This window comes from Tinamus guttatus, unplaced genomic scaffold, assembly GCF_059628265.1.
Source record: "Tinamus guttatus ecotype Peru unplaced genomic scaffold, ASM5962826v1 Tinamus_guttatus_pri_ptg000052l, whole genome shotgun sequence".
NCBI lineage: Eukaryota > Metazoa > Chordata > Aves > Tinamiformes > Tinamidae > Tinamus > Tinamus guttatus.
Window position 1 is genome coordinate 8,482,797 of NW_028288586.1, and position 18,226 is coordinate 8,501,022.

At 41.8% G+C, this 18,226-nt stretch overlaps 1 protein-coding gene across 1 annotated transcript in view; it reads left to right on the forward strand.

Annotated features, from left to right (window-relative positions):
• TBC1D14 (TBC1 domain family member 14) overlaps window positions 1–18,226 on the forward strand; it is a 54,621-nt gene that overhangs the window by 12,470 nt on the left and 23,925 nt on the right. Inside the window, exon 3 of the mRNA XM_088539996.1 lies at window positions 4,883–5,003. Within this exon, the coding sequence (XP_088396122.1) occupies window positions 4,883–5,003 (121 nt within the window). The remainder of the gene's footprint in view (window positions 1–4,882; window positions 5,004–18,226) is intronic.

Here is an 18,226-nt window from a genome sequence, read left to right on the forward strand (position 1 = left end):
ATCTGCCCTCTTCATGAGGCTGGATGTGATCTGCAGTTGCTAATTCACAGGACCACTGTAATTATCCTATTTGAAATAACCTTCTTAATTGGAAGACCAAAGTCTGAATGTCAACCTGCGTCTTGAGCACAGGAAATGCTGCATGTGTCTTTAGCAGTCCTAACAGATTAATTTGCTCTTGCAAATTAATTTTGAGTAACTGCTGGCAACAAATTGAATTAGTCTGTATGGGAGTTGGGTCAATAACTTCTTTCCTAATTCCCTTGCCTTTTTTTTTCTTTAAAGCAACTGTCTTTTTAACAGTAAGGAAGCTGTTTAGATTCCTCTGTATTTGTAAACAATAATCCTAACCAGTGCTAGAGTAATCTGCCACAGTGTAGGTTGTGCCACCTCTTTCCTCGTTCCATACTGTGTGCCAGCAGTTCACATACTGTGCGCTGTAGAACGTTATCTAAGGAGCCGTCTTAAAACAGCAACACAAAATAGTTTTCAAAAAAAAAAAAATCAAGTTTCCTAGAGACTACAAATACCCTAGCTGTGAAACCTCAAAAGCTGATAATTTTTATAATTTACTAGCATTGACTAACTACCAAAGGTGGTGCAACACTGAGGAGCTTTGCAAGTCAGGAACAAGGATGGCATAAATGGCTAAAGGAATTCTAAATAAAATTAGGTGGGTATTTCCCCAAATGAAATGTGATTCCAAATTGCACTTTTTGTGTATCAGCATTGGAGAGAGAAGCTGGCAGAAGAAAATAAACTAGTGGAGAAAAAAGCAGCAGAGGCTTGCCTGCCTGCCTGCCTGGTGCCTTCTCCCAAATGCAGAAGTGGGCGGTGAAGGCAGCAAGATGGGAAGGAACCTGCTGAGTAGGAAGGTCCCGTGTCCTTGATCCCGGGTTAGTAATGAGGTCTCAGAGGGCGTTCGTGTGGCCGCCTCGCGTTGCTCCTCCTCACGAGCCCGTTCTGGTGTGGGAGTGACCCTGGCCAGGGAAACAGCTCCTGGGCGCTGAGCTCCATCTGAGGAGGTTTGCAGCTCCCTTGAGACCTGGGCTGAGGTGGCAGCGGAGCCCATGGCAGCGCTGGGCGCGCTGCTCTTGGCGGACAGGTCTGTGCGCAGGGAAGGGCGCCCTGCGGGAGGGGGCTTCCCGGGAACGGCTGGCCTCGCTGCGCGAGCTGGAGCCGCAACGTGGGGAAGTGGAATCCACTGCGGGTCCTTCTGTCACAGTTTCTTGTCTTTACAGGGGGAAGACTGGGCACAACTAGATAAACTTTCTGCTTTGGTGCCGGAGGTTGTTTTAAAAAGATAAAAACGTAAGCTAGAGAAGGATATAAAATGCATAGGCTTGACCTAGTGAGTTTTTGTGACTGTGCTGTAGAACTAAAATTAAGGAGCTCATTTCGTTCAGAAATAGGGCTTTCCTGACTCTTCTGAGCTTAGCTCTTAGTAATATTTAGTAATATCCCTGTCCCTGTCCCCCTCCAAAAAGGTAGTCAGGCAGATTGGCATGGTGGTGCGGTATCAGGTGAAGGGTTGTTCATTTTCTGTCCCATATGCAACTTGCATGTATGTAAACACTAACTCTCTTGTTGCAATTAATTTTTAGAACTAAAAATGTAGGTATTTTTTCTCCGTAGCTCAATTAAAATAACAAGGTTAAATGGCCCTTTGGTGGTACCAAATGTTGTTTTTAGAGGACTGTGCAAAATTTATTTACCATTTGAAATGTGATCTCAGCTTCTGTGCTCGATTTTCCTGAAGTATGCGGCTGGAGATATTTAGCATAAAGTATTTCACACACTTAATGGGGATGTAAATGCAACCCGTGACACTTTAATGGTTCCACGCTAATGATACAACAGACATGATGCATCATGTGAGATACTCCTGTTAATCTCCTTGTTGTAAATCGGCATGAGAAGGCAGGGAGGTCAGGTGTCAACCCTTCTTAAATTAGAGAACTCGAAAATGTTTTTGTACCTTAAAACTGTTGTAATTAAACTTTGAGATATTTTTCCCCTTCTAGGATTCCTAAGCTTGTCTTTAGAGTGAAAAATCTGTATTTTTGCAAATGGAGTTTTTTTTTTTTCTTTGCTCTGTATGAATTGTTGTTCTCTCTTAGCTAAGACCTCCTTTAAGAAGTTGCCTCTTGAAATATTCTCTCTTTTTGGGGGGAGGGACAGGGGGAGGGGAATTATATTCACTCAGAAGTAAGGCTGCTCAGTATAGTTCCTGAAAACTTCACAGAGCTGTCTAAATATGAGGGGGAAGGGGTTCCTTTTTGTGTGTGTATGTGGGTGGAGAGGAGGTGTGTGGTTTTTTTTTTTTTCTCTTATTTTTCAGTTTCCATGTTATTGTAGCCTTGGCATACTGTTGTGCTGGGAAAAGGCCTTGGAAGCCTGTCCCTTGCAAAACAGGTTTTGAATGCGCCCAGGCCCACATCTGTGACCACAGACACCCCTGATGCCACAAGCTTTCGCTTTCTCTAAGAACGGGCTGTAGTGCTGAGCTGTGCAGCTTGCTTGCTTTGGAGGCAGTAAGGGCTTGGCTCCAAGCAAAGCTGCGTCTTTATCTTACATTTTGCATCCCTTTTTTTCCTCCAGTGATTTGGTGGTGATATCCTAATGTCATATTTTCTCTTGAATTCTTTTTTAAAATGTGTTTTAAGATACGCTTGAAATTTCTTCAGCTTAAATTAATTGAACATAAAAATAATATCTAGTGTTTCTTTCTCTTAATTTTCTTATAGTTGTTTGAAACAGTCTTATAAATTCATCATCTCATCCTGTCTTATACAGGTGTTCATATTCACATGCATGTGCCCTACACAGTACTGAAATCTCAAGCAAAACAGATTCTTTATATTAAACACTGCCTAGCTGAAGCAATTGCTGATGAAAAGAAATGCAACTGAAATATGGTTGGCAGTTTTTTATGATGGTCGTTTTTTGTAGTAGTAGTAGCAGTGTAGTCAAATGTGTTGATTAATGCTCTAGTTGGCTTATGAATCTTTTAGTAGTGTTATAGCAATAAAGAAGAGCTATTGGAGGGTTTCATATACGTGAAAATGAGTATGTTTGTCGTAGAGACAGAGAAATCTTAAATCTTTTTGGTATTGATCTGACTGTCTCCATGTAGAACGTATCTCATGCTTTGAGGGGAAAAAAAAAAAGTGTGGAAATAGGGGAGAGAAATGGCTATAAATTTGTTCATTTTCTCTGTTCTTCCTTAATGCCACCTCTGCAATTATTTCCCCCACTCCTTTATCTTTTATTTCCATGCTCGGAGGGGGCTATTTGCTGGGAGGGCTGTGTAGAAGTGAACTTTCTCTCTTAGTCCTTAGCTTGAGCACAGGCAGTTTTTTGCATTACGGATTTCTGTACTACAACTCACTGATCTTATCTCTTAATATGATAATCTGTTACTGTTTTCTATTTCAAGGTAACTGTGCCCTTGTGATATTGAAGCATGTAATCAGTTGAATAAATATATGCCTTTTTTAAGGATGGCAGCTTACCCTGTCGACTTAAATACCTTCCAGTGCACTCTGAGTGTTCTGGTGGTTTTCCACACATTAAACATTTCTCCTGCATTCTGATGTTAATACCATCTCCATTGGGTGGTGTGTGTGTATGTGATATTGTTCATATAAATTTATTTAAAGCATGTGCATGCCTGTCTTACGCAGATAGGTATTCAGGCCATTTAGAACATGAAGTTCAATATAGTTTTGTTTTCTGAACTGCCATGCTGCATAAATAGTCTGTACTTGCTGGAGTCATTCCTTTGGATGTTAAGGTAGTAATTGTAAGTTAGGTGGACACAGTAATGCTAGGCTGGAGGCACCTGTGTGATAGACAATTGCAGCCTGAAGTAGTGAAAGAGCTTTTGTCTCTGTGGAATTGTTTGCTCCTTTAAAGGAGGGAATGAAAATGCATATTCAAGTTGCCAAACAGCCACCAAAAGGCATGGGAGTAAATTACCAAAAGGCATGGGAGTAAACTACCTGTTGCGGATGCATTTGAGTAATCTCTGAACTACTCAGTGGGGCGAAGGAAACGCTGCTGTTCTCATGATCTGGTTGTGCTGCGGGTGTAGCGTGTCTGCAGCCCTCCTGGAGGGGCTGAGAGATACCAAGAACGAAGGATTGGCCTGTACCATATTTCCAATTTTGGAAAAATAAAATTGAAAGAAGGTATACAAGCTGGGCATGTTGATTTATGATTAGAAAATAGCAACTTCAGTATAAATAAGTTGATTTTCAGTGGCATGCAGCTTTGTTTTTCTAAAATCTAGCCACATCTACTTTGCTAGGACCTCATCAGCCCATACTGTTTAGCTTCTTAAGAAAGTTAAGCCTTTTACTATAGTGTATAAGCTGGTTAATTTGAGATGTTTGAAAGACTTCAAAATCCGTATGTTTTGACAGCTGCTTTTAAGGTTATTCAGAAAAAAAAAAAGAACTTTTTTATGTGAGTGGATCAAATACAATGAAAGACTGCTATGTCTGCAATAGTTTTTGTGGTTCTTTTTTTTGATAGTGTTCTTGTAATGGCAAGACATATAGAAAATGTTTACACTGTAAGGGATTTAGTTCAGTAGTCTTTCTTGAAGCAAGTGATTAAGAGCGAAGAAAAAATAGAAGGTTCGTTTTAGGAAGTTAAAAACATCTGTTTGTATCTGTTAGAAATTCTTGTTTAACCAACTCTGTGTAGCATGGTGTTCACACTGCATAATCCAGCTCTTGGGGATGAGCACTGGTTCGTGCCAGCACAACTGCAAAGGCAACTGGAATACGTGGTTGGGATAGATAAGGTTGGCAAACTGCCTGCCCTTAACTTTTAGAACTAAGCAAATCTTTTTCTTATTTATTTATTTTTGTAGGAACTTGTTTACCAGAAAGCAAAATGCAAGACTTGAAAAACCAAGTGATGTGGGATGGAAGTTGTTTGGAAAAGTGCCCGTCAGAGAAAACTCCCAGAAAGATCCAAAGAAGTTGCAAAAGGTAGATGCCAAAGTCTGCTTTAAGGTTGATGGTGAATGCAAAATGGCTAATGCTAGTTAAACTTATGATTTGTGTATTGACTGTGAAGCTGGTTTGTTTGAGGATAGATACACAATTTCTTGGATAATATCAAAGATCCTTCTTACTTTTTTGCTTCTATTGCAACATAGAGTGCCATTCAAAAGAATGTGTCCTACAAAATCATGGAGTTTGGTATAAAGCATTTTATGTGAAGATTCAAAGTATATGAATGATGTTTGCTTTTTATAACCAAACTTAGTATGTATTTTGAGTATTTTTCAGTTTTCTCCTTTCTGTCATATTCTACTATAATAACGATTTATAATCCTGGTATTATAGGCCCATATATAACATATTATTTGAAAGGGAATAGTGTTCTGCTGCTGGGGCATGCTCAAAGATAATTTAAAATATTTCAAACCAGGGTAGATTTAATACAATAAAGTGCTGGAAGTTTCTGTTGTCAGGCTTGTTTCACACATTCTGTGTTTTCTGGAGTGTTTGCTGGCTGGGGGTGAAATTTTTCTTGTTGAAAATTTGAAAGTTTGGTTGCTGACTTGAAATACTGATGTGATATATTTCAGGGGGACGGTAAGTGGGATAGTTGGATTTTCTTTTTTCTTTTTTCTTCTTTTTTTTTCTTGTCTATTTTAAAATGCATATGTTTTATGGTATATGTTTTATGGCATATGTCTTGAAATGGTTTAAAAAGCCTCAAAAAGCATCAGATTCCTTCCCCCCAAGTTTAAGTTTCTTCTTCTTTTCTTCATTGTAGCTTAACTAGGCTTGTTGCTGACTTGTAGGTGTTTGTGAAACTTGTGTATGCCAGTAGTGAGTTTATTAAATCCATGACTTTTTATATTTTAGACAGGCTCTTTATTGTGGAAGAGGGTTTACAGAATCTTTACCCGCTGTCCTTTAGTGGGTTGTAAGTGATTTCATTTATAAATATAAAATGAAATCCACTTCTTCCTTTCTTAGCTTATCATTTCTGAAGCTATAGAATTATAATGTTATTGAAAATAGAACAAAATGTTATATTAATGTTACTTCAGACAAACCCAAGCGCATAGCTAGTGAATCAAATAACCTGTCTTCTCAGTGAGGCTGTTAACTTATATGAAGAATAGCACCTTAACAAAGGTTTCTTCATGGTCAGCTGTCCAGATTCTTGCCTATAGTTTGTCTGGAGACAACGAGCAGTTCTGCAGTGGTCACCAGGGATCTTCTGATGGCAAATTTGAAGAGGCTTCGTAGTTGCGGTAGCTTGATATGAAATAGTGTGTTTCATGGTAGTGACCATTCCTTTGAAGAGTTGGTGCTGAAGTTGTTTCACAATGGTTTCTGCTGCTGAAGGTGTTTTTCCATTAGGATCCAAACTCTTCTGAATTTTGGGTATGGAGTATTCCTAAAACATTGCAACTTTGGTTGTGTTAAATTTGTTGGAGCGAGGAGGAAGTAGCTCTTAATTAAGTGCTATGGCATTCAACCACTAGTGCGTTTCTGGCAGGACTGCAAGTGCTAAACCGTAGTTCTCATTCCTCCTGGATAACAGCTCTTCCCTTGTGACTTTCCTGAAGCTGTTTTTGAAATGCAGAATTTCTCAAACTTGGCTAATGACTGTGCCCCATCCAAAAGTGTCCAGAAGCATGTTCCAGCATAGACCCTCCCATACAGGTCGCTTTGGCAGTCCCAAAGTGGCACTGATGTTGCAGAGGTTTCTCCTGCTCAGAGGCTGCCTTTAGCCCTTCATCTCGTTTGCACACCTGGCTTGGGCCCAGAGAACTGGCTGGGTGGAGAAGGTGGCAGCATGTGGCTAGTAGAATGGCCCGCATGGGCTGACAGCCGTCCCTCCCCTTTCTGAAGAAAGGCACCAGAGAACAAATGCTCTGGGCAATGTTTCTGCCTCGAGGTGTGTGTTATTCCCAGACACAGATGAGTGGGTGTCTGGAAGGACCTCATTTCATGTATTGAAAAAAAATTTGAAAGTTTGCAATGAAATGTGGGAGGTGGGGAAGAAGGTGACTGTGACTAGGGTAGAAGATAAGTGACCTGTAGGTGATTCCAGTGTCTGCAGTTGCACAAAGTTCCTATGGGGAGCAAAGGAAGATGTCTAAACTGGGTTCTGCTTTTTTTTATAGGCCACTGTGAATTGTGGGTGCTTCTGTGTGCCTTGCTTGTAATGGGGCTTCATTTTCAGGGGTGCTGGGGCTCCTTTCAAGCAGACTGTGATGAGAGCTACACCTGGACAGTGCGAAATCCTCTATGATGCTCCGTGCCCTGGGAATTGGACCCTTTGTGGATGCGAAGTTCGTGACTGTTTTGGAGTCTGAAGTTCGGTACCTTGGTTGTGTACTTCAACACTTAACATTTCCTATGCCAATAGGGCAGTTGTGGCAAGCATGTGCAGAGCACTTGAGTACACAGAACCACCTAGCCCCCAGGAAGGGGCTGATTCAGAAATGAAACATTCATTTGGCACAGTGTTGCATACAACCTCCTGTGTGCATAGAGAAAAGCAAACTGTAGGGGAGAAGTGTGAGCTGTTATCTGGCATCTTGGGAAATCAGGGTTGAATCCTGCAGTCTGTTGATCTCTTGAGCTAACGAAGTGACTTGTAGCAGCAGTTACCTGCCAGCTTGTCGTGGAATTTCTGGTTGTGTTGCAGGTCTGGGCTTGTGCAGGTTTTTTGATGAGAACCAGATACTGCTAATGTGGTGCTGGGCACAGGTGTCGTGGATGAAGCTTTCCACCCGGAGAACTTTCTGTTCCTTCTGCCTTGTGTATGCACAGGGCTATCTGATCTCATTCATGGGTTTTTCTGCTCTGGCAGTCTTGCAGCTAATGATGGCCACAAAAGAGAGGTGCCCTGACATGCCCCTGAACTCTGCTGTTCTACCTCTTGGGTGTTTACTGCATTTGTACTGAAGAGATTTTTGATGCTCTATGAAACATTTCACACACATCTGCTGGCAGCAGAAGCCTGATGGGATTTTTACATTTGCTTTCCAAGTTGGCCAAACGGAAGGACCTGGCGAAGCCTCATGTGCCTTCCTCTTGAGCTTAGCGCTCTCCTCCTATTCTAGTTCTCGCCTCTGCTGGGCTGGGTTTATTAACTGGGCACTCAAAACAGAGGCTGTTTATTGACCAAGAGCCCTGGCATTGTATGTCTGCTCAGACTTGACTTAAATATATTTTTTCCTCGAAAGAAGGTTAATAATTTGTACTATGGAGTCCATGGCTTTCTGCAAACTGTCAGCTCGCAATCTTGTTGTAAGATGCTCACCAGCACAGAGGCAGTAGGACTGCATCTGCCTGATACCCATAGGCTTTTTTATCAGTGTTCCTGTTAGCAAAAGCTTGGGCCAAGCTAATTCTGAAAGGGAACTTGGAGGAAAGGTGACTTTAATTTCTTTATTGTGATCTTAGTTTGATTATATTTTCTCATGTCACTTGTGCAGATTTTAGGAAATCCTCTGGGTTCTTAGAGGTGCTACAGAGTAGCCCATCTGTAGGTGTTAATCTGTCTTCAAGCTCAACATACCCAGGGAGATCAGTCTCTCTGGGTTGGCTGGGCAGGAAGCCTTCTGTGTGCATGAATGAGAGGACCGAGTCATCGGGCAGCCCGCTCAGGTCGGCTTCTCTTGCTGCTGGACTGACATCAGAGAAATTCTGGGTCAGCTAATTGGAGCCCTGTGACCATCCCATAAATTTGGCCGTAAATTTCTGTAACAAGTTCATTGGTGTGTTTGTGATTGCATCTTCTGATACCTTTCCTATGTGGCTTTTAAAAATTATTTTAAATTGGGTAAAATGGAACTGCAAATTTGTTGAAGATGAATGTACACACTTGTATGCAGGGAATAGTGTTTTTAAAAACGGTCCTTTTGTGCATAGTTCTGATACTGTCCAGATGAGAGAATCTCATCTGGGACTGCAGAAACTTTCAAGAAACAATATGATTTTGAGAAATGTTTGCAGGTTGAGCGAGGAAAAAGAGATAGCTGAACTGCGAAGTGATTAAATTGTTTCTAGAATTAGCAGTTCTTATTTCCTTCCTGCCTTGTTCTGATAAAAGTAAACTCTTAATCCTTCAAAATTTAGTCGTTAGTCCCAAGATGAACACTCTTATGTTGTGCCTAAAGATGATTGGACCTAAACAACTAAGCTGGGCGCAATTTATAAGGAGAAACAGCTTTTACATTCTTTTTTTTTTTTTTTTCTCCCCTCTGACCTCAACTGGGAAGAAGAAAAGTCAGGCATGTTTTGAGTACGTAAAACTCAAGTTCTGTAAAATACTATTTTAACATCACTCACTTGTGCAACTTGTATGTGTAAGACATGGCAAGGTTCTATATTTTTACTGAGGTGCGTGAGAATTAAATGTTGCAGCTGGGCTGGTGTTCAGCCTCTTCGTGAATAACGCATGTCCTCCTGCAGATTCCTGCTGACAAAACGCACCGACAGTGCCTAGATAGGGAATAGGATTCATGTAAGCTAGGAGACTGTGGAGTTCTTATCCAGCTAAGTGTTTTAAAGCCTAAAACTCTCCAGAGCAGGTAAGACTGTCTGCAGCTTTGCTAGTGCATTTAAAAGGCAAACCTAGGTAATTCTTTTGTACCAGTCATCTTCAGGAATCCTGCTTGAGCAGAACTGGTTATGCCAGTTGCTTTTGCAATTAGTGTGTCAAAATGCATAAACGTCAGCTGACAGGACTTCGCTCCGAATAACCATAGAAGTGAAGTCCTCTTGCCCTCTAAATAGATTCTGGAACCTGGATTAGGCTTTGCAGGCAGGATCTGTTTCAAGAACCCCTCAGTATTGGTGAGAACGCTGAATATAAGTACCATATGTTCACAGGTTCTGGCCAGTGAAGAAAGGACGGAAAAATAGCCTTTAAAATTTCAAGATGAGCTAATGTCGTTTATCATTTGGTTGATTCGCAAAGTCACTCTTCATGTAATCTTCTTTTTAACTATCCATTGCAATCTCAACTGTTAAAAACTAATGTGCATACAGGAAAGTATGACTTCAGCTGTATCCTGACATGTATTATAACTCTCTCTCTGAATGATCGGCTTCATATGAATTACTTTTTTTCTTTAATGTACATCTAATGTGATTTTTTTTCTTTAGTATGAATATCTATTTTTGAATCAGTGGATAACTCTTTTCCTTTTCAGAAATACTATTATCCTATGCTAAACTCTTCAATTTAATTTTAACTGTATAAATTTCATTAAGAGCCTTATGTAGTTTCTTCAAGTATCCAGACCAGTAAAATTAAGCACATACGTGTCATTTCAGGCCTTTCAAAGAACAACCCTGATAACTTCTGATAAATAGCTATTTCGACTTGGAATAGGCATTCTGTTTCAAAGTACTTGGAATGTTTAATAGGAATTCCTTAATAATAAAAAGTAGGCAGGGTTTTTAGCCTAGGGATTACAATCTTTCCAAACCTAGAAGGGTTTTTATTCTGAAAGCCATAGCAATTGTGTGTGCAGGCTGTCTACTTTGGATGCAGTGGAAAAGCTACAGCAGCTCATGTGAAAGTGTGAAGAAAATAAATCACTGTGATTTATCAGGTATGTTTTTCTGTACTAATTAGATCATGATCTTAGGTGGAATCAACATTCCGGTCAATTAAAACTAGTTGTGCATCAGAGGCTACTTCTATATGCAACATATGATAATGTGAAAACAAGCTCGTGAGAAACTGAAACATGGTGCTAGGCTTGTAGGTGATGCTTTTTGGGGGGCTGGGTAGTTAAGTTTTTAACAGTACTTGAGGCAAAAAAATGTTATAAGCTGGTTTAGCTTGGTTATTATTAAAATCAAGACTGATTTCAATTCCTCCAAGTCCTTTGCTCATACTGTTGGTCTTCCAATAAATGGGTAGGTCACTGGCCAAATCACTGTGTCGGTGGCTTTAGCTGTTAATTATTTTTGTTTGCTTGCTTTTCTTTTGCATTTTCAAGTGTCCTAGGCCTTAAACTTTGTCTCGGGCAGTCTTTTTGTCCTCTTCCACAGTAGGAGTCAGAGGGTGCCAATGAGTCATTTCCTGTGTTCTCCTCCTCGGTTCCTTTCTAGCTGTTGTACTTGAAGGTGTGGGATGCCTCGGGAAGGGCTGTGCCTGCAGGGAGATGGCAGGTGCAGCAGTAACCTGTGCTTGCTCCTCTTGCAGTATCTGAAAGTAAAGGTGTAGGAATAACTGTTTTTTTTCACTTAAAAATTGAGGCTTCAAACCTCCAACTGCATCAGTACACTGCTATTTTGTGCATCCTTGATGCCATTTTTAAAGTATTTTATTTATAATCATATTAAAATTAGGTCCTGAAAAGGTTTTAGTCTCCCAACCCCACCAGAATGCTGTAGAAATGTGCTCAAGGGATCATTCAGCAGTTCCAGGAGATTCTATTACTCTTTATAGAGCATGTTGCCCTTGTCCTGACTTGAGAATTACCTACCTCAAACAAATCTATCTTATTTAAACAGAGAGCACAAGAGTAATAGCTTCCATCTGCAGCAAACGAAAGAGTAATGTAATACTACAGCAGAAGGGTTGTTACTGTGTATTTTAATAATAAAAGAATGTAATGTGACCCACTCGGGTACCATAATCTAGCAAACAGTCCGGCTGCCAAAGCAGTGCTTTAGGTGTCCTTCCCTTGTGCTCAGAATTTCTTGCTGTTCAGCATGGACACCTGAAAGGACAGAATACACAGTGACGATATTTGCCTAATAAAAAATAATAGGCTTTGAGCATTGGTTTTAACAATTTTGACAGACTACATAGTATTTTGAAAGAAACATTTTTCTTTTCGCAGTTGAAAGCTTTTGTTTTATTTGTAGCACTCAAATCTCTCAAAAATTACCTTGTTTGATAGCTGTGGAAGCTTAAGGGATCTCAAGTAGCTCTAAGAGCTGGTGTGAAAAGATAGGTTTTTGGCTTTCTGGGAAAAAAATACTGCATGGATGTGTGAGCTGGGTTAATACTAGTGCTACATCTTTGGAGAAGTGCGCTGTGTTTAAAATTGTCTGGTGAGATTGTAAAGCTTATTTGCATTAATGGAAACAAGCACCTTGCAGCCGGAGGTGATACTTGGGCACTGATAGAATATAAATTCATACCACACAAGATCATCTTTAAATGCAGAAAAGTACAAACTCATAGAAAGATGACTGTCTTTAAAAGAGGAAATAGGTAACTCTTCTTACCCCTAAGACTTTAATGCAGGGAAGACAGCTTTCTGGGAGGTATGATACATGTGCATAAATTTGCATTTGTTGTTAAATGAGAATCCAGCTTGTGTGTTTCTAGTGTGTGTTGATAGATAGATAAGCACCTAGATACATCTCTTGGTAGCCTGTACGTTGTTTGCAGTGCTGGTGAGCATCAGGAGGCTATTGGGTTTTTTGTTTGCTTGTTTTCCCATGGGTTTTGGAATGAAAATAACTATGTGTAGAGAAAGAGCTTGGAAATAGTGACATGTGCTTTTGAATGTTGCATCGCACACCAATATTTAGCAAAAGTTACCTTGAAGCAAAATTGGAGATAAATCCTAAAAGCAGGTTTGTCAACCTGTAAATACTGTGGGAGACCTGCGTATCCTAACAGAAGTTATAACTTGCTTTGTCAGAAAAACAAAATTTAATGGGGAAGGCTTTGCTGGAACTTGCATCTGTTAATACAGAAATAACACACTCAAGTTCCCAAGAAACTTGATCCAGAGCTTTTTTTTTGGTTTGTTTCCTTGTTGTATGTATCTCCATCTTCATCTAAAATTAAAGAATGGGGTAAAGGTTTCAAAGGGATAAGTCTCACTCTGCTTGTCTTCAGGGGAAAAAAAAAATTCTCCGTAAAATGAATGGGGTAACTGAGTGTTACTGAAAGTTACTTACATGTCCCAAGAATATGGATGTAAAGATTTATTTTCTTAGTTTTTCTTCAGAAATACATTTAAGGGGGGGAAATAAGGTATTTAAGGTATTTGAGCTCTGTCTCATGTTGAGAACAAAGTAGTAGTGTTTTTTTGTTTTTATTTGTATCAGTAATCAGAGGACGCAAGAGGACATTGTGCTGTGTGAGTGTATTCCACAGTTTTTGTACCTATTAGTAGTTTCTGCATTAAAAGCTGTTTTTGTTGCAAAGTTCTTTGACATGACAAAGTTCATTGGGAACTTTCTCGAGAGCATTGAAGCCTGGAAGAAATGGTCACCGCTTGAAGCTGGGCAGTGCAGGAATGCTGCCCTCATCTGTGTTTTGTTTACATTGGTGTGAGCTTTGTTTAAAAGGCACAGTTCCATCTTCTTAAGACTGAACCTTAAGTTGTAAAGGTGGCTAAGGTGGCTATCCAGGAAAATTTTAGTTTTACATAAAGTTATGCCAACATATACGTTCAGAATACACAGGAGTCCTGTAGTCTGAACAGACGATGAGGGAGAACGCGGGCCACACCATCAGTGGAGTGTTGCAGAAACCATGTTCAAGTAGATACATAAGAAACTGGCACCAGTTACTGCTGCTTCAGGGATTATTTCAGGAATCAGAGCAGCAAATGTGGATATATCAAATCAGCTCAAGAACCTTTAGTGCAGTAGATTTTTTGACTTGCCCCCCCCCCTTTTTTTTTTTTCCAAATCATTGTCAAGAGCAGCCCCAAGAGTAAAATTTGAAAAGGTCAGAGATGCCCATGTGAGCACTGGGCTACTTTACTGTTTCCTGGACATGTCTGTATAAGTATATATGTGTGGACTTATACTTGACTTGAGCATATACACCAAATTGCTGTCCAGAAAGGTAATTGATTTGATACCCTTAAGTTTTACCCTCTTGTAAAGTCACCTGACCAATTTCTCGTGTGCACAGCAGATGCTATAGGAGTTACTGTGCATGGCCAAGCAGACTGCACTCCTCAGGGGATTTTATGCTGTTTGGAAGATTGCAAGTATTCAAGGCCATGTCTGCAACTGATTAGAGGATTTGCAAGATAAAAAGCTATGTTCCTGCAATTCCTTCCCTGTATCACAGAGTTAACCTGGTGCTTTGGCCGTTTCAGAACCACGTCAGCAGGAAGCTTTAAAACGATCCCGTATGTTTGTCTTGCTCAGAGTGAGGGAGGCAGTTCCTAGGTAGCTAGGCTGAAGAACGTATTATTTGAGATGAAATAACCCAGATGAGGTTTCTTCTGCATCACTAGCCCTACGCACGGACCCTAGTGTGAAATGTTAGGAGAGAAGGGGTTATTTTGGAAGGGTATGTGGTGAGGCTGTATCCAAAGCTGAAACACTAGTAAGTGCACATCTAGTTTATGAAAATCTTCGCTTTTACTTAAATTTCTTATGCAGTGTATTTCCAGGGTCTCTGGAAGTGAAACGTAAGGGATACACTGAAAGCTTGTATTGTGGTGTTTAATTTGGCAGATGTTCATCACACAAAAAAGTAACTATCTCTTTAGCTTGTATTCTCTTGCTCAAGGGCTTATCAGATAGTTGCTGTGCTGGAAGCCTTTCCAGTAGATGTTTCCACTTGTGTGATACTGTAATGAATCAGATGGTATCAGTGCATAGTGAAACTGTGCACATTTGTATCCTGCAGATTAAATTACATGCTTTTCAATGTTCTAAGTACCGCATATTTTTGGTTCCTGTGACTCATATTGGAGTCACTTCTAAGGACATGCTGCCCAGTCTGATTACAGGTTGACAGTAGAAAGGTGTTCTTAAACCACATGGTTTGCAGGTGTGCTGTCCCTTTTGCCTTGTACTTTAAATATAGGGACCTGCTCTAGCTTTCCTGTTTTTTTTTTTTCTTTATTAAGCATGTCTGATGCTATATGACCCAAAAAGCACTTTAATTATTTACATGTAGCACAAAGGGAAAGATGAACCTTGAGGGTGTGAGAACCATCCAATAGGTAGCACATTACATGATTAGAGGAGGGAGATCCCAGAAAATCAACTTCTTGTTTTTTCTTGGAAGAACTAAATTTGGTTTTATCTAGGCTTAGATTTAAACAACGTTTAAAACTTATTCCCCTGTTCAAAATATGACATAAAACATACAGATGTAGACGTGGAGGTGGGTCCCATGAATGGCTGCGAAATAGCACATGTAGCTGCTTGTGGCTTCTCTGTTAACTATTTTTTGCACACTGCTTCATTCATCACACCTCAGCGTGATTCACTGAGGGGGAATTTACAAGCCAAGGTTCCCCCAAACCTGTAATCACAGAGGAATAAGGGAGAATTTCAGAGCACTTGAAGTGAGGCTGAAAAATACGTAGGATGAGTTTCCTCATGAGAACTGGTCATAGTCTCTCGCTCTTGTTTTTGCTCAAGCTATGCTCATGTGTGAAGTGTGGAGCAGGCTGTTCTGCTGAAGATGAGGAGAGGGGTTCATATGGAAAGCAGCACTTCACGAACGCACAATGTTATTTTAGTTAAGTACTGTGATCCTGTTGCTGTCTCCTGCTCTGACAATCTCTCTATGAACTATGAGGATTAGAATTGTATATAGATATAAATAGGGATAATGGGTCTTCAACTATTCATTAATTGTAAAACTTGTCAAATTGCTTCGGCAAAATCTGCAGGTTGAATAGGCAACTCGGATTTCTCAGGCTGTCAGATCGGTAGCTAATCACTAATTGCATTTTATAATACGTAGGTCCTGGTTTTTGGAGTTAAATAAAGAAGTCTTATCAAAATTCTTTTTCCCATACACACATATATCCTTTTAATATTAACTTTTCAAATAGCTCCTCAAATCCACTTGTTGGTATTCTCTTTCTGTGAGCTTTTGAAGAGTATTCTCATCATCAGCTTTTAGTATGAGGTCCCTAAACTTTGTCTATTTCACTGTGCTCTCCTCTAAGAGCAGTTAGTTTGGAGCATTACCTGCATGAGCTACTTGCTAAATTAGGCTTCCCAGAATGCCCAGGACATCAATTGTAAGTAAATAATTCTTTAAAAATGAAATTAAAAAATCTGATTTCTTTAATTAGAATTTTTTTATCCTAAGTTAGTCTCTCTTCCTTATTGATAATGTAGCAGCTTTCTGGCTGTGTGACTTTATTTTTCCTCCTCACATCCTCATAGATTACCTTGATTCCATTCCATCCAAAGTGGTTCTGTTCACTTTGATTCATACTATACACAATATGTCCATTACAATGATCTTTTTAGTACCTTTTCTAGAGTCAGATCTCGGCCACCATCCCAATTTCAGGGTCAGCTGGTTTCAGCTGATCTCCTGCAATAAATAGTCCCATGGCTTCTACCTTTTTCTGTATAGCCCTTTCTTTTGTATCAGCACAAGTATTTGCATTGCCCCACAGCAAACCAATTAACCAGGAATTATCAGAGTTAAAAATATTCCAACAGAAGGAAAATTGGTTTTCAGCAGGATCACTTCCCCACTTTCCATCATGCAGTTGCACAGCTGCTTATTGTGGCACAAGAGAAGATACGAGGGGCCTGAACGATACAAGTTGGGATGGGGAAGAGCAGAACTGCTTGGAGAACAGTTAAGTGCTGGATGTGCATCAGTTAAAATTTATCTGGTAAATAAAGGACAAGAGATTGCAAGTGGATATACGGTAGACAGCTATGAAGCAACTCTGAAGCAGTATTGAGGTCGCAGCCAGACTCAGAAGCCAGGAAATGACAATCTGTGTTTACTTGTGCAATCCTGGTCTGGTTCCTAGCGTGTGTGCCGAATGGAGGCAGCAGTTCCAGTGAAGAGGAAAGGAGGTAACTGAAGCTGGTGCGCAGCTTGTTTGAGTAGCCTCAAGTGCTCTCATAACTGTGGGCAACTTAAAAATAGACAGAGCTTCTAAGTGTCTGTGTAACATGCAAATGGCTGTGGCTTGAAGTAAGGAATGCAGCCTGCTTTCCTTTTAATCCGCAGAAGTATTTTCTAGTTTCACCAGCTCTGCGTTTCTTCCCGCCGAGTCCGTGCAGGTTTTTCCCAGGTCCTCGCCTTGTGCGCTCGCCAGCGGCTCTTTGCTGTGTGCAGCAAAACCACAAAGCTTCACCACAGGAAAACGGCCTCCACACAGCCTTGCCCTTTCCTGGGATGTGAAGCTTTGTTTTCTTTGAAAACAACTGTAACTTTACATGTGTCATTTGATAACTTGCTGCTTCAGACAGCTTATGGAAAAAAAATAAGCGTTTGCATTGGGGCTGGTGCTTTCCATGAGCTGCGCTGGGGTTTACTGTGCAAATATTGGCGCTCTGCTCCCGGGGGCTGGGATGGCAGAGGGCTGCACAATTAATTAGTGATGGCAGGAGTGAAGAATGTTGTTGTTTTTTTGTTTTTTGTTTTTTTTTTGTTTTTTAATGAGCTTTCCTTAGTGATTTAACTAAAAAGTTTTGGTTGATATAACAGCTAGCCATTTTGGGGGTTGGGGAAGTTTACTTTTGTGGAGCCCCCCTAAGTGACTTGTGCTATAGTCAGGTCAGTGGATGGTGTTTGGTTGGTGCTGGGAGATGTGCCCAGGTAGGGCCCTGAGCCCCGAGCTGGCAGCGTCAGCCCGTGGTCGGTGAGCTCGGCCCTAGGAAATCCTTAGCACAGGACGAGTGAAGGTGGCGGCTGAGCAATGAGGTAAAATGTGGGTCTGCCAGAGCTGGCGGCAGATCCGTACCGCCCCGGAGGAAGGCAGGGGATTCGGGTCAAAGAGAGCCAGGGTAACCTGAATTGAAGTTGAAGGGTGGTTCGAGGCGGGAGGGGAGGCCGCGCGAGCCGCCGTTTGCGCAGGGCCGGGGCTGGGGGCGCCATTGGCGGCGGCGCCTCTGCAGCTGCGCGGGGAGGCGGGGGCGGGAGGCGAGGCCTGGCCGCGCCGGCGGGCGGGCGCGCGGCCCGCGGGCCCGGGCGGCGCCGCAGCGGCGGAGGAGGCCGCGCCGCGCTGCGCTGCGCGGCGGGGATGGGGCCGCGGCGGCGCGGGCCGTGAGCAGCGCCGCGTTCATGGTGAGCGGGGGCCGCACAACGGCCGCCCCGGCGCAGCGCGGAGCCCGCGCGGGGCGGCCGCTGCGCTGCGCGCACACGGAGCCCGGCGCCCCGCGCCGCTCTGCGGGGGCTCGCGCGGGGGTTTGCGGGGAGCGCTGCCGGGGCTGGTGCAGGGTCGGGGCGGTGGCCTGGGGGCGCTGGGCAGCGCTGGGCGGTGGCGGTGGTGTTGCGCCGTCATCCAGCGTTAATA